The 14,989-nt window shown below is 37.8% G+C and overlaps 1 protein-coding gene across 1 annotated transcript; it reads left to right on the top strand.

The window, feature by feature from the left end:
* Positions 1-4,659: 4,659 nt before the first annotated feature.
* On the top strand, positions 4,660-11,662 carry LOC142356454 (ribosomal RNA small subunit methyltransferase NEP1-like). The gene is made up of 3 exons (XM_075408365.1): positions 4,660-5,052; positions 10,475-10,624; positions 11,281-11,662. Exons 1-3 carry the CDS (start codon positions 4,687-4,689, stop codon positions 11,545-11,547), a joined length of 783 nt encoding a protein of 260 aa, XP_075264480.1. The 5' UTR covers positions 4,660-4,686; the 3' UTR covers positions 11,548-11,662.
* The last annotated feature ends 3,327 nt before the right edge of the window (positions 11,663-14,989 follow it).

Below are 14,989 nucleotides of genomic sequence, written 5' to 3'. Positions count from 1 at the left end.
TTCTTAGTCTTGAAAATTTGACGCGCCTCAGTCACCCCCACCTTGTCATCCCCCATACCCCCCCCCCCCCCCGACGTCCTTGTCCACCCTGCTGCACCTGGCAATTTGACCCCTTTCTCGTCCACCTCTCCCACAAACCGACCCCCATCGCTTGGCTTACCATCACTTCACCCCCCCCCCCCCTCCTCCACTCCGCTCACAACCCGCTAGCTAGCACTCCTAAGCCCCTGTGGGTTACTACTGACGCCAACCGCTGGCTGGTTGTGTGAGAGCAGTTTGCCCGATGTTGGTCGGTTATGTTTTTGTTTCTTGGTCACTATTTGCATAGATCGAAGCCCAGTCGCTCTTGTTGGTTGTTATTAATAGCCGCCCTCATCTTCTCGGCCGGCTATTATAGCGCTCCTATTTTTTTTTACTTCGTCGAATAAAAAAATGTTTCGCTTTACCTCATTTTGCCGCTTTTTCAACTTTTTGCGTGATATCTTTTTGACTTCTCTAGGCTAGTTTCTATCTGCTCTCATTCTGCTAAAAGTGATTTTGAACATCAGTTGTTCAGCAAAGCAATTCAAAATGAACAGTCACTATAAAAAATTGAAGTCAGAAGTAGAAACGGGATAAACCCATAAAGCCCAATTTTATATACCCGCTATTTGAACGTCGTTCCTATAAGTCTTAGTTACCATCTCTAATGCTAATTGGTTTTGATAGTAGACCCTCTAGCCTATCTCTAAGAAACAGAAGTACGTTATGTTCAACTACGAAATGCCATCAAAATAAATCGGACTTAAAAAATGTTTTTGTACAAAAATCTTTCTTTTTCAATATCTTCTATTCTTTCAATCCTAATCATGCTTATTGGAATCAACGGCGGCTATTTTACGGCAATATGCCCGGTATATTTTAAGGAGCGATCAAGTTTCAAATTCAAACTGAGTTAATTTTTGTTTTGATTCAGAAGGTTACTTTCTATGCTTTGTGCCGTTTGTAGGTGAGAAGGCTTGGAACTTTGTCCGAAAGCGTTGGATTTGGAACTGTCCAAGGTTTTTCATCTTTGTTGCTAAAGATTTTTTGGGTTGATGTCATTTTTAAGGCAATACGACACAGTAATGAAGTTTACTGATGGCGTTTTTTCAATTTCACTATTGACTATTTTCGGACTGAAGACTCCCTCCCATTAGGTGAGTTTCCGTCAGCGTAAGACGGGATATCAGGCGTTTCTACCAAGTATAATGGTTGCAGTTCATTGGATAGCAATTACGGAAATTGATTGGGCCGATTGTTTTATGGCAACTGACAAACTCAGAATTAAACTTGTTTCAGCAATAACAGCCAGTTTCTTCAGCGGCTTCTTGAACGTATGTGAGAATTTAGCGCTTTAATAGCAATTGGTGCAGAAATAAATCCACTTTCCGAATAAGTCTTTCCGTGTGCACCATACTTCCGCTCTTGCCTGCTTCAAGAGCATGAATAGCCTTCAAATCTACATTTGCAATTAAGTTGGGTAGCAGTGACGACGTCAAAGGCAGCTGGCATACCCGCTTTAGAAGATTGAGCAAAAATGTCTCCGGGTCGAGAGTTGCTGTCTGGTTTGAAGTTTTTTCTGCTGCAGGGGAGCAATTTGCTGCCGATGCCAACAGGTATAGGCTATGCTCATAACTATGCACCTGAATGACATTGAGACAAGGATTGAAGTCTCCTCGTTTGTTCCTTAGAGGTCTGTGTTTGAATTAGTGCTTCAATGTTTTTTAAGATCTCATTTTTTTTGTTGAAGGCCTGCAAAATTAACGAGTGGAGCTTTTCTTTATTGGTTTTCTTCCTGAATGATTGTCATCTTTTCGGCTGTTATTTGTTTGACACGAGACAAGCTTGTCAAGCGTCATGACAGAGCCAAGTTTTCCTGGAGCCACGGGTCTTCGCTAAAAAACATTGACCAAAACGTTTACCAGATATTCCCGCTGTTTTTCATCTGATTTCTTTAAAAATTTTCAAACCATTTCCCTGCAACAACGGAAGAAATAATCCATTTTTGGTGGACGGAGACAATGATGCAGGATGCCTGAGGAGAATTATGGGTCTTTGAGGTAGCCGATTTTATCCAGGATACCTGCAGTTTTTTAAATCCGTTTCAAAAGATTGCTTGCGACGTATTCGGAGCTTCTAATAGCTGCTCCTAGCACTTCTATTATTGCGACGGGATTACGTTTCACGCATTAGTCGATTCAGAAATTGCTATGGACCCACCATCTGCCCGCCAAAAAGGCAGATAGGGAATTGACTGGTGAAACAAGAGAGGACCTAAGGAGTCGCCCTGCTGAATATATAATTTGCTATACAGTTAATCTTGCCATAAAGAGGTGTATAATATAATAAGAGCAGCTTATAGTATAATAATATGAGCAGCGAATGAACGCCCCCGTTTAATTTGAGCAGGAAGCGTAGTGTAATGTATTCCCCGTGTCTTAGGGGACAATGACAAGGGAATGCCCCCTTTTTCGTGAACAAAGCTGTTAATGAAGCACGACATAACGTTTTTGAAAGAAACTCAGGGAAACCTCTTCTGCCTGATTTCACGAACTTATTAGATTTTATTGCAGCTGCCTGGTACGAACTCATCAACAGCTTTCTTAAGGTGACTGCATCATACAGAATTCAAAGCCTTTCGAAAATCAATCTGCCAAATGCCCGATCAACCCGCTGATCTCAATGTTTTTTCAAAAGAAATCCTTGCTGAGTGATTAATTGCTTCTGTTCCAACCCGAACGCCAACACCCAGTTGTAAATTGCAACTCAAGAACACAAGAATGCCACTCATCGCTGCTAACTTCCATTACTAAGATTTTTGCTGTAAGTCTTTGTAAGACGCTTCCTACTGCAATGGGACTGATTGTCAACAAAGCTCTTAATGGAGCACGGCAGAACGTTTGTGAAAGAAACTCAGGGAAACCTCCTCTGCTGCCTGTATTCACAAGTTTAGTAGGGAGTTTTACTGCAGCTTTGGATTGATTGGTTCTCGGTGAATATTTTTAATGGTTTTCCTGCTGCGTACTTGGTAAAGACCTTAACTTTTCGAAAAAAATTTATTCAGAAAACTGATGAACCTCGGAGGAATTAAGTCTGAGTACTTCGGGTCTGCTTACTTTCCGATATAATTTATAAAATTATCTGGTCATTGTTTTGTGTGTGCTGCTTTCCACCTCTGTTTGCTGATTCTTAAAAATCATTGTCTTTTTCTGGAACGTAACGCACTGTGGGAACTGTGTCGACAATATCGCGTTGAATTCATGTAGCTGAGCGCCTATACAAGCGCTTGTTGAGTCTAGAGCGAGAACCTTCTTGACATAGTCTGGTCTGTCAGCATTGGTTAAGGGGTCGTCAATTTGGTCTGGATAACTATAATTGTTTAGAGTTTTATTTAAGTGTGCTCAAGAGACTTTCGGAAGCACCAGTTAGACCATCGATCCAAGATTGATGTTCAGACCATGAACCTACTTATGATCGTTTACACTACATTCCAGTACCTGAATCTTAAGCACTTTATCAGCAGTATACGGTTATAGCAAGAAAGATCCCTGTGAATTGTTGATGCTGTTCTACGTAGTAAGGTGTGCCAACACGCTGTATGAGTCCGGTATTTCCGTTGCAAACAACTCTGTTCTCTCAGCGGAGTCTGATTTTGCTGTTCCCGACGAATGACAAAGGACAATTGGAGGCACTGTCACATCTCGGCTCAAATGGAAGGTGATTTTTCTTCTTTTTTACTATCTTGTCGTTGTCCAATTTCTACTGAGACGCAAAGTAAAGTTTCTGATCGTTTGACGTTTCCGTCCCAACTCTCCGGTTCAATTAGTCGAGGCTTTATTGATCTTTCAAAACATCCGGAAAATTTTTTTTTCAGTTAAAACACCCAGAAAAGGTGTTGGGAGAGGTGGGGATTGGTTGTTGGGTTTCACCGGTTTGGTGTGACGTTCCTCGTTGATCCGAATCAACTCTACACCCACCCCATCAAAGTAACTGAACAGCAATATCCTCAGAGAATTGGGAGCTCAATACTTCAAGATTTAACCACATCACCACCGCGAATGTGCAAAATTCCCTGCTCTCTTTGTTAAATCATCATTGTGTTAAATGTGAATTTTTTAAGGACAAAGTATAGAGAATATCAGCAATACAGACAGCTTAAAATGAGATAATGGAAAAGGACGTAACACGTGTACGTTTCTATTCCTTTAGCAGTAGATCGTTTTCTGAGGTTTTAGTTGTCTGTATTGCTGCTGTTATCCGTCAATGTTTGACTTTCTGCAGATGTGAAAAGATGGCCGAGTTTTGATAAATTTTGCTGACTGTTTTGGAAGTTATTTTTTATCAGTTATCGTTGTTTTTTCGGGTCGATGGAGACGATTTTCAACTACTGTTCCCCATTAACGTTTCAATTAGGTGGTTTTAATAGGCATTTTGGCGCACTTTATATTCAATAATGGGAGAAAGGTTGATGTATCAATTTATAATTTTTCGCGCAAACCAATTAGAAAACAAAATTTAAGTAGATCGATAGACAATTTACCAGTTTTTATTTCACTATTCTGGCTGTGTGTAACATTTTAAAAAAGCATGCAATGCTGATTTTTTGAAAGCTTGTTTAAGATTCTTTCCTGTTAGGACTTGATTTCAGGTTTTGATTTGTTTGTTATGGGTAAGCAAAACAGAAAACGAGCGGCAGCTGAAATGCATGCCAAGTCAGAGGCCAGGGACAAAGAGTCCAATGATATCTTGGACGAAGACGAAGAAGAGGCCGAAGTCACCAAACAGCTGCACACAATAGTTGAAATGCCTTCATCTTCGATCAACTCTAAAAAACGTCTCATTGTTGTTCTGGACAAGGCCAGTTTACAAACTGTAAAGACTTCTAAGAACTATGAATTGTTGGATTGTGACAAACACAAAAACTTGATGGCCAAGCAGAACATAGACCCTGGCACTGTCAGACCAGATATCTGTCACCAGAGTTTGCTTATGTTACTGGACAGTCCGTTAAACAAAGCTGGATTGTTACAGGTGTGTTGTCTATGTTTAATGCTGAAGTTGGCGTGATGATAATTTGTTTCGTCTTTTTGTCAACTTAGGGCAATACTTTTTGAAAATTAAAGAACATAGAATTGATCATTAGGTAGGAAAGTTGTTAATTAATATTTAGCTCGTAATATTTGTTTTACTCAACAGATTTTCTCTCAGTTGTTAGTAAGATCATATTTAATTATCGATATAGATATCGCACAATTTCCGTTGCCCTGTCGAACTGGTTCACAATTTCTTTGTATTTATAAACATCGGGCGGTGCCACTAAGTACACTTAGAACCTTCAAGTTTTCTATACCTAGAAAATTTCAGCAAGTCCCGAAACCTAGTGCAGCTATCTGTCGTTCATGTGTTTGTAGTCTTATTGTATAGATTATAGTATAAAGCAGCTGTTACCGACAGCAATAATGACCGACAAACTTTTGTATCTTTTCGTCAAAATAATATGTCAATATAATCAGCCACAGGTGAGAAGTCTATGTATACGGCTGAATGAGAGCTAATTTCCATTGCAGTTTTTGAGAGCTGTTACAATAAACAGTGCACCATTATTTAGCCCCGATAACAAGAAACTGGTTGTAGGTTGATTGCTGGCAAAAAATAGTGTATGAGACAAATACCAAAAAAGTGGGTAGTTTTCGTTGATTCAATATCAGTTTCATTTATTTTAATGGCAAAACTAAGTCGTTGTGATAGTTCGCTAGTTCTTCAATGGGCCGATTGTCTTTGAAGAGAATTTTTGTGATTCCGGTGTTTTGACGGGACTTTCTGTTGTCGCGTTTGAGTTTAAGGCGGTTAATTGCTCTCAAACGAAGTTTGTAGCAATTATATTAGATTCGTCCTGCGCTCTGTTTGCGATCATTCGCTTGATCAATTTTTCGTCTGAAGCTTTTAATTTTTGGGCCTCAAAAACGGGATAAAAGGTACAACCCGGAGGGCACTAAGTGAGGCTCTCTTACTAGTCTCTAAGTATGCTATTAATCGAAATTGTTTTGAGGAGACATAAGTTCATGGTGTAATGGGCGCTCACCTCTCAGTCACTCCCCGCTCTACTCTACCTTCCTCCCACCACTCACCCCCACTCACCCCCACTCCCCCTTCCACCGTCCTTCACCTGCCGATTTGGAACCCCTGTTTAGCCGTCCGAAATCGCCAGCTATCGGACGGCTGAACAGGGGGTCCAAATCGCCAGGTAGAGGACGGTAGAGGACCAGAGTTTGCTTATGTTACTAGACAGTCCGTTGAACAAAGCTGGATTGTTACAGGTGTGTTGTCTATGTTTAATGCTGAAGTTGGCGTGATGATAATTTGTTTCGTCTTTTTGTCAACTTAGGGCAATACTTTTTGAAAATTAAAGAACATAGAATTGATCATTAGGTAGGAAAGTTGTTAATTAATATTTAGCTCGTAATATTTGTTTTACTCAACAGATTTTCTCTCAGTTGTTAGTAAGATCATATTTAATTATCGATATAGATATCGCACAATTTCCGTTGCCCTGTCGAACTGGTTCACAATTTCTTTGTATTTATAAACATCGGGCGGTGCAACTAAGTACACTTAGAACCTTCAAGTTTTCTATACCTAGAAAATTTCAGCAAGTCCCGAAACCTAGTGCAGCTATCTGTCGTTCATGTGTTTGTAGTCTTATTGTATAGATTATAGTATAAAGCAGCTGTTACCGACAGCAATAATGACCGACAAACTTTTGTATCTTTTCGTCAAAATAATATGTCAATATAATCAGCCACAGGTGAGAAGTCTATGTATACGGCTGAATGAGAGCTAATTTCCATTGCAGTTTTTGAGAGCTGTTACAATAAACAGTGCACCATTATTTAGCCCCGATAACAAGAAACTGGTTGTAGGTTGATTGCTGGCAAAAAATAGTGTATGAGACAAATACCAAAAAAGTGGGTAGTTTTCGTTGATTCAATATCAGTTTCATTTATTTTAATGGCAAAACTAAGTCGTTGTGATAGTTCGCTAGTTCTTCAATGGGCCGATTGTCTTTGAAGAGAATTTTTGTGATTCCGGTGTTTTGACGGGACTTTCTGTTGTCGCGTTTGAGTTTAAGGCGGTTAATTGCTCTCAAACGAAGTTTGTAGCAATTATATTAGATTCGTCCTGCGCTCTGTTTGCGATCATTCGCTTGATCAATTTTTCGTCTGAAGCTTTCAATTTTTGGGCCTCAAAAACGGGATAAAAGGTACAATCCGGAGGGCATTAAGTGAGGCTCTCTTACTAGTCTCTAAGTATGCTATTAATCGAAATTGTTTTGAGGAGACATAAGTTCATGGTGTAATGGGCGCTCACCTCTCAGTCACTCCCCGCTCTACTCTACCTTCCTCCCACCACTCACCCCCACTCCCCCTTCCACCGTCCTTCACCTGCCGATTTGGAACCCCCTGTTTAGCCGTCCGAAATGGGCAGCTATCGGACGGCTGAACAGGGGGTCCAAATCGCCAGGTAGAGGACGGTGGAAGGGGTAGTTTCAATAATGACAGGCCTCTTTGATTACTGACGAAGAGTTATTTAAATGAAAAAATTCTTTCAGTGAATAGCTATTGTTTTCGGTGACTTATACTGTTAATGCTCAAAAAGTGGAAGCCAGTTCTTTGATTTATGCAAAAATTGGTTTTGTTTTTGTTCTTTTATTCGGTCTCATTTATTACAGGTTTCATTGGTTGCTAATGAGGAAAATTGCATCCAATTAAACGCATGAGTTCATAGGAATCGATGTTTTGTCTTGAATTGTTTGTTGTTTTTTTGTTGTGGTCTTTTCGCTTACTCTCAAAAATACCTTTCTTATTGGTTTTTTAGTTCGGCGTCATTTTGCACAAATAATCTGCTTCATGTTCTGGCTAATTTTTTAATTGACTGAGATTCCACTTGTTTTCGAATGGCTTAAATGAATTCGCGTGAATTTTTTAGTTTCTCCAAATTTCCATTGTTTTTGCTCAATTTTGATTTGTCTACCATTGATTCCCCTGAGCTTTTGTATTATGTACTCATTTTAAGGGTGCATATGGTCAGTATTTTCATAAAATAATATTTGTTAATTTTGCGCGTATAGTGTCATGGGTTTTTGACTGATTTAGTTTAATATTGCTTTAAAAATGTTGGTTGTCAGATTATTAGTTTATTCATTTCTTCGTATTGAAGTTGTGATTTTGGTTACGCCGAAACAGGAAGTGGAGCGAAAAGCGAGTGGTTTTGCAGCGTGACATTATTCCCTCTAATTTTATAGTTGAGTGAGAAAACGGTGTATGGACAAGAGTTTGCTTTCTCGCTAGTGGTCGTTTGTTCACATGCGGCCTTTTTGCTTTTTTTCCTTTTTTAATAACCGCGCCGCCGGTAGCCTCTCAACGGCTATTTTTTAGGCGCTCTCCTTTTTTAATTGGCTTATGATGATCTTTTGATCACGTTTTTTGTTTTACGTAAGTCACGGTTTTCACGTTTGACTTCTGACTTTCTTCACTCACTAATTCAACTGAATGAATTTAAAATTCTTTCAAACATTCGACTACGCAATGTGGTAATACTGTCAAAGTCAATAGATCAAAATCAAAAGAGACGGGATAAACCGATAAAGCCCTGTCATTAAGTCATTGAGAATTAGGTTATCAAAGTGCATTGGAGTGTTTGTTAGCTGACATTGGTATTAAGATTATTAGCTTTCAGTTTAGAAGCTGATTAAATATAGTTTTAGACTACAACTCAATCTGCACGCCAAATTAGAACACTTTTCGACACTGAAAGACAGCAGAAAAAATTCGGTCAATTTTTATCTTTTCTTTTTCTGTTTCAATCGCGATGTTCGTCAAGCGCGTCAACGGTGGCTTTTCGACAATTTGCCGTCTATGTTTCGATTCTATTGCAGGATTTTTTTTCTAAACGGTTTTCCCGATCAAGCAATAGTACATTATTTGTCTATTTTTTCGTTTAGTCAATGGAAATGCTTTGAATTGTAGGTCATCACTTGTCCTGCTATGTTTTTTTCGTGTCAAGTTTTGGTTTCGGCCATATTACCTAACAATCACTTCAGATCTGCTTTTTGTTCTTTCGTTCATGCAGTTTCAACCGAGTTGCGTGACGTCATTTTTCACTTTTAGCGGAGCGAGTTTTACTGTTCATTCGAGTGAATAAGTTTTTGGTCACACGTGATTTACTTTCAAATAATGACTTCCTCACTCTGAAATTGACTTTCTTTAATTCAAAGAGATAAGGTCAAGTGAATGTGTGTCAAGTTGGTAATAATTTACACAAGTTCCTAATCAAAATCTAACATCTGAGCATTTAATAACTTTTTTTTCTGGTCTGTTTCTCTTACTATTGTTTTGAGACTGCAGATCTACAAAACTATTGCGGCTATGTTCTGGCAATCTGACTGCTATGTTAGTTTAATTGATCTGATTGTTATTTTAATGCTGACATGAAGTGTGCAGTTCTATCATCTCAAGACAGAGGTCATAGGTAATCTTAAAAGTCTTCTGATATTTTAATTGTCGGCTATATTTTGGTGCTATAAGTTGGGCAGTCTGTGGGATCTTCAGAGCGTTGTATAAATTCAACACCTAAGGGTAATCGAGAAAGTTTTGAATATGAACTTGATTCAACAATTAAAGGCTGTAAAGTTCAGCAAGGCCTTTAACGGATGCTGCCTTGTTTCCTTGCTCTTTGTTTTCATGGATACGTCAGGTGTACGAGCGTTTTAAGGTTCAAGCGATATCTTCTCTGAGTTATGACTACTTAGTGCACTATTGAGATGTGACTAATTTATGACTTGTATGTTCAGAGTATGTGGAGGGGGTATTGTTACGTTGTTTCTTTTTACATGGTTCAATTTCGTTTTTGCATGGTCCGGTATTGCGTATTTCGATTTCTGATGAATAAGCTGTTCCGTTTCAACACCAAGTAACAATTAAAAAACCCTTTTTAATTTAAGTACAGGTTGAATTTATGAAATTTTTGATAAAAAGAATTTTTACTACATCTTAGAATTTTTTGTTAGAATACGAAAGTCTTGCTACTGAGACATATATGAGCCGAATTTTTACGGTTGAATGAGAGCTTAATGAGACCGTAGACAATTTTTGTCAGATTCTAAACAATCAGGCCGTAAACGACGAACGTGTACAGTTAATTTCGTTATGTTTCTGGCGTCGTTTTTCGTAACTTTGGTATTTTTCTGTAGCCGAACACAAAACTGAACTTATGGAAAGCAGATTAAATTTATAATTTTTTTTATAGGAATTCAACTTTGACTTCCGTACGGGTTTTTATAAATGTGCAAATGGTATTCCTTGGCGCCTCTCATTCTTGTTCTTGTATAATATTATTCTCATATTGCTTTCTAGATTCCTGTTGACGTGAATATGATTGCTTCAATTCAATTTAGATTTACATAAGAACAGACAAGAACCTGCTCATCGAGGTCCACCCACAGACCAGGATCCCGAGGACTTTTCCACGATTTGCGGGCTTGATGGTACAACTCTTGCACAAGTATGTCGTTCGAGCAGCAGACGGCCCTGTAAAGCTTCTTAAGGTACTCTTATTCCCTACTCATCTGATTTTCTATCGTGTTCATCTTCCAAATCGTGAGGCAATTTCAATGTGATAAATCTTGTGCTGAAATACAAGTAAAAGCAGAATTGATTTCTGATACTTTAAATCTTGCCTTTGCCCACACTGTGCGTAAAAACTGAATCTGCCTATCACATCAGATGCTATTCGGCTTATAGAGGTGGAATTTAATAAATAGACGGCGCAAAATACAAAAGAAATGTATAATCTTACCTGTTCAAGCTTTCGAATTCCCAAGGAGTCAATTGTTTCTAGAATACTTCTGTCGACCATCCAAGCAGTTTTCAAAAAAAATCATTAGCTTAACCGGCCGACTAATGTGCTATATTTTTGCACCACATAAATATGCGCAAGCGTTTGTCGCATTAATTGCGTAACTCTGATGTTGTTTGGTGCATATAAACACTTTGAGACTGGGCTGTGTCACAGACGACACAATTAATAAACTGTTATCACAGGTTATCGCTGCAATTACAGGATATATTTGTAATATCATTTCACGTCTGCATGAAAGCTTTTTAACGAGAAACTTTTGAAGAAGCGAACGTTTATATCGAGAGTTGACCGGGCTAGCCTGCTCATTTGTCAAGTTTTGTCTTTGAAATTTATTTTGTTCAGGTAATCAAGAACGATATAAGTGATTATCTGCCGGTGGGTTGTCCCAAAATAGCTACCAGTTTTCACACGGACAATATAGTGGACTTCAGAAAGGTAGTTCCGAAAGATGACAACCCTTTAGTAGTTGTGGTCGGCGCAATGGCCCACGGATCAGTGTATCCTGAGTTCACGAATCAGACTGTGTCCATAAGTGGGTTCCCTCTCTCAGCTGCTCTCACTTGTGCCAAGATCTGTTCAGCAACAGAGGAAGTTTGGGGAGTCAAATGAATAACACTCTAGACTGTTGTTGAAGTAGAGGACTTTGAACCGTGTTTTTAAATAGATTTGCTAATTTGCTGAAAGTTTGGATATACCTTGTTTTGGAGTTCAATCTTTGATCTGATTTTTCAAGACCAATAAGTTGCTGTGTTGTGGAACTCGCTTTCCTATTTTGTGACGGACATCAATGATTTGCAGCTTTCAAACGTGCTCTCAGGACGTTTCTCTTCTGTCAATCCTTCTGCAATTTCCCCACTCTTGAGTTACAAATCAACATCATCATCAACAAGTGGAACTTGATTAGATTGCCAATGTCGAATTATTGTGTCACCGACCCCCCTTTTATTTTAACGATTCGAATTCTGTGGAAATCAAGTTACTGGCATGTTTTATGAATAGCCGCACAGCGATAGCTGGGGCTATTATTGGCGTTCTCTTGGTTTTTTTTTACAATTCAAAAAATTTGAATTGTATTGGGGCGCTGTCTTTTTTTACGACTCGAAGAGGAGTATTGGAGAAGTCCTTTTTTTGAATCAATTTTATTGGAGTGATTTTTGAAGCGGGAAATGAAGCGCGTAAAAAAAATTTGGAGTGATTTTTACGCTGAACACAAGTGAAGAGCGGAGCGAAAAGAGAGTGGTTTTTGTTCATACCGCTGTTTTTGAGAGAGCGAGAAATTGATGTGAGAAAAAATTTTCTCTAAGCGAGCGAAATTTTTTTCACGTGCGGCATTTTAAAGCAGTTTTTTTTCGTTTATTTTGGTTAAGAGGTTTGGTTATGATTTTGTTTTAATTTTTGGCTGGTTTCGGTAGTGGTTTGAAGGTTTCTGGAAATTCATATGAATTTAATGATAATTCAGAGGTTTTTAAAGTATTTTGCTTATTTTCGGGCTAATTTTTGCGTTTTCTTAACGAATATTTTGTTTTACTGGCTCAAATGGGTATTGAAGAAAACCCTTCTACTTGAGCATTTTTATGATAACAATTGGTTATAGTTTTGTTGGTAAGAATCATTTTTTTGTTGAGAAATATAACAAAAAAATGGCGAAAGTTGGAACTATATTTCTTAAATTTTTTGCAGTTTTTCGTTTTTTTTTTCTGTTTTTAGCTAAGTTTCTTTGCCTATTATGACTTGACTATTGTTTTGCGAGCATCTGGATATCATATTGGCTGAAGGGAATTTTTCTTTGGATTTATATGTTTTTGAAATATTAAAAAATTTATTAACGTTTTCATAAGTTTAAATGTAGTAAAATTCAGATATGTGGTTTATGCAAGTACTAGTTGTTTTGATGAAGTTATTTTTATGATAGTTTTTTCGGGATCTCAATTTATGACAAAATTTGATCAGATTTTTTAACATATTTTAACAGTTTTGATTTTTAATAGCCGCCTTCATCTTCTCAGCCGGCTATTATAGCGCTCCTATTTTTTTTACTTCGTCGAATAAAAAAATGTTTTGCTTTGCCTCATTTTGCCGCCTTTTCAACATTTTGCGTGAAATCTTTTTGACTTCTCTAGGCTAGTTTCTCTCTTCTCTCAGTCTGCTAAAAGTGATTTTGAACATCAGTTGCTCAGCAAAGCAATTCAAAATGAACAGAGTTAGTACAAAAATGGATGTCAGAAATAGAAACGGGATAAACCCATAAAGCCCAATTTTAGATGCCCGCTATTTGAACGTCGTTCCTATAAGTCTTATTTACCATCTCTAATGCTTATTGTTATTGATAGGAGCCCCTGTAGCCTCTCTCTAAGAAACAGAAGTATGTTCAACTACGAAATGCCATCAAAATAAATCGGACTTAAAAAAATGTTTTTGTACAAAAATCTTTTTTTTTTCAATATCTGTTATTTCAATCCCAATCATGCTTATTGGAATCAATGGCGGCTATTTTCCGGCAATCTGCCGGGTATGTTATTGTTTTTACTTTTTTTTGTTTCATGACTTTGTTTCAAGATAATCATAAATTAGTGAAGGCACGTTTTGTTTGATGAGTAGTTGGATGGCGTTTACATGGATTTTCTCTTCGAGTCGTTTCCGGAATTCTTCCGGCTATGTTTTTAAGATCTGTTCACACATTTCCATGATTTTTGAAGTCAAATTGGAGGAGTGATTTTGGTCACGCCGTAACAGGAAATGGAGCGAAAAAACGAGTGGTTTTGCGGCGTGAAGTTTTGTCACTCTAATTTCAAAGTAGAGTGAGAAAACGGTGTTTGAACAAAAATTTGTTTTCTCGCTAGTGGTTTTTTGTTCACATGCGGCAATTTCACTTTGATTTTTACTGTTTTTGATTTTTTGGATCGGATTTTTTTGTAAATAGTTTTTCCAGTCCATTCATAGTTCATTCCAGGTCTACTTTTTTGTTTAGTCAATAAAAATTCTTTGAATTGTGCGTCAGGACTTGTACTGCTATGTTTTTTTTATTTCGTCGTCATGATTTTTGTTACAACCATATGACGTCACAGTCACTTTTTGTTCATGCGTTCATGCAATTTCAACTGAATTGCATTCGTGACGTCATTTTTCGCTCTTAGTTGAGCGAGTTTTGTTGTTCATTCGCGTGATTAAATTTTTGGTCACACTTGATTTACCTCTCTCAAAAATGACTTCTTCACTTTGAAATTGAACTTTTTTACTTTATTTCAAAGAGATAAGGTCAAATGGGTGTGTGTCACTCTAAATGAAAGTTATTTGAGATCAACTATTAGGGGCAGCAATAACTTATACAGATTTTTAATCAAAATATAACAGATCAGCCTTCAATGGAAAGACAATTTTTTTGGTCTCTTTTTTACTGTTTTTTTAGACGGCTGATATACGAATCTATGGCGGCTATTTTCTGGCAATCTGCCAGCTATGCTTTAATTATCGGCACTGGTCATTGTTTTTAACTGATACCAATTCTCTTTACCGCTGTGACAAACATTGCTTTGAAATGTTACGAATCATAGGAAGGGAATAGTGAAGAAACTTAGCTAGCGTTGATGTTTTACTTCCTTTCAAGTGCTAGTATGAACTCTTGGGATTAATTTTTTTGCGAAATTGCAAAAACGGTTTGAGAACGAAGCCGATAATATTCGAGAGCATTATATTGACGTGGAGTGTTTTCATCTGAACAAGCGCCTTCGCGTACTCGAACCGACCATTTATTCATCTAGCATGCCGCTCGTTTCGTCTAGCAAGGAAAGAATAATTACCCTAGGTTCCCAATAAAATTTGACCAAAAATCTCAGATCCATAGTGACCTGGAAAAGTGGTCTTTATTTTTGACGCCATAAATGGACGAGTTCTAGGCCTTTAAAATTGTGACCTTAATTACATCATTTTGGAAGTTATCCCAGTTTTATGTTTGTTGGATTTAACACTTCTTGAGAATGTTAATGCTTGAATTATGAATTTGTTCTCTCGTTTTTGATTTTACCGATTCAGCAACATTATAATTTTTCAATTT

This window comes from Convolutriloba macropyga, unplaced genomic scaffold, assembly GCF_964194025.1.
Source record: "Convolutriloba macropyga unplaced genomic scaffold, txConMacr16.3 SCAFFOLD_823, whole genome shotgun sequence".
Taxonomy (NCBI): Eukaryota; Metazoa; Xenacoelomorpha; order Acoela; family Convolutidae; genus Convolutriloba; species Convolutriloba macropyga.
The sequence above is the reverse complement of the archived record's forward strand: the minus strand, read 5'-3'. Positions and strand labels throughout refer to the sequence as shown.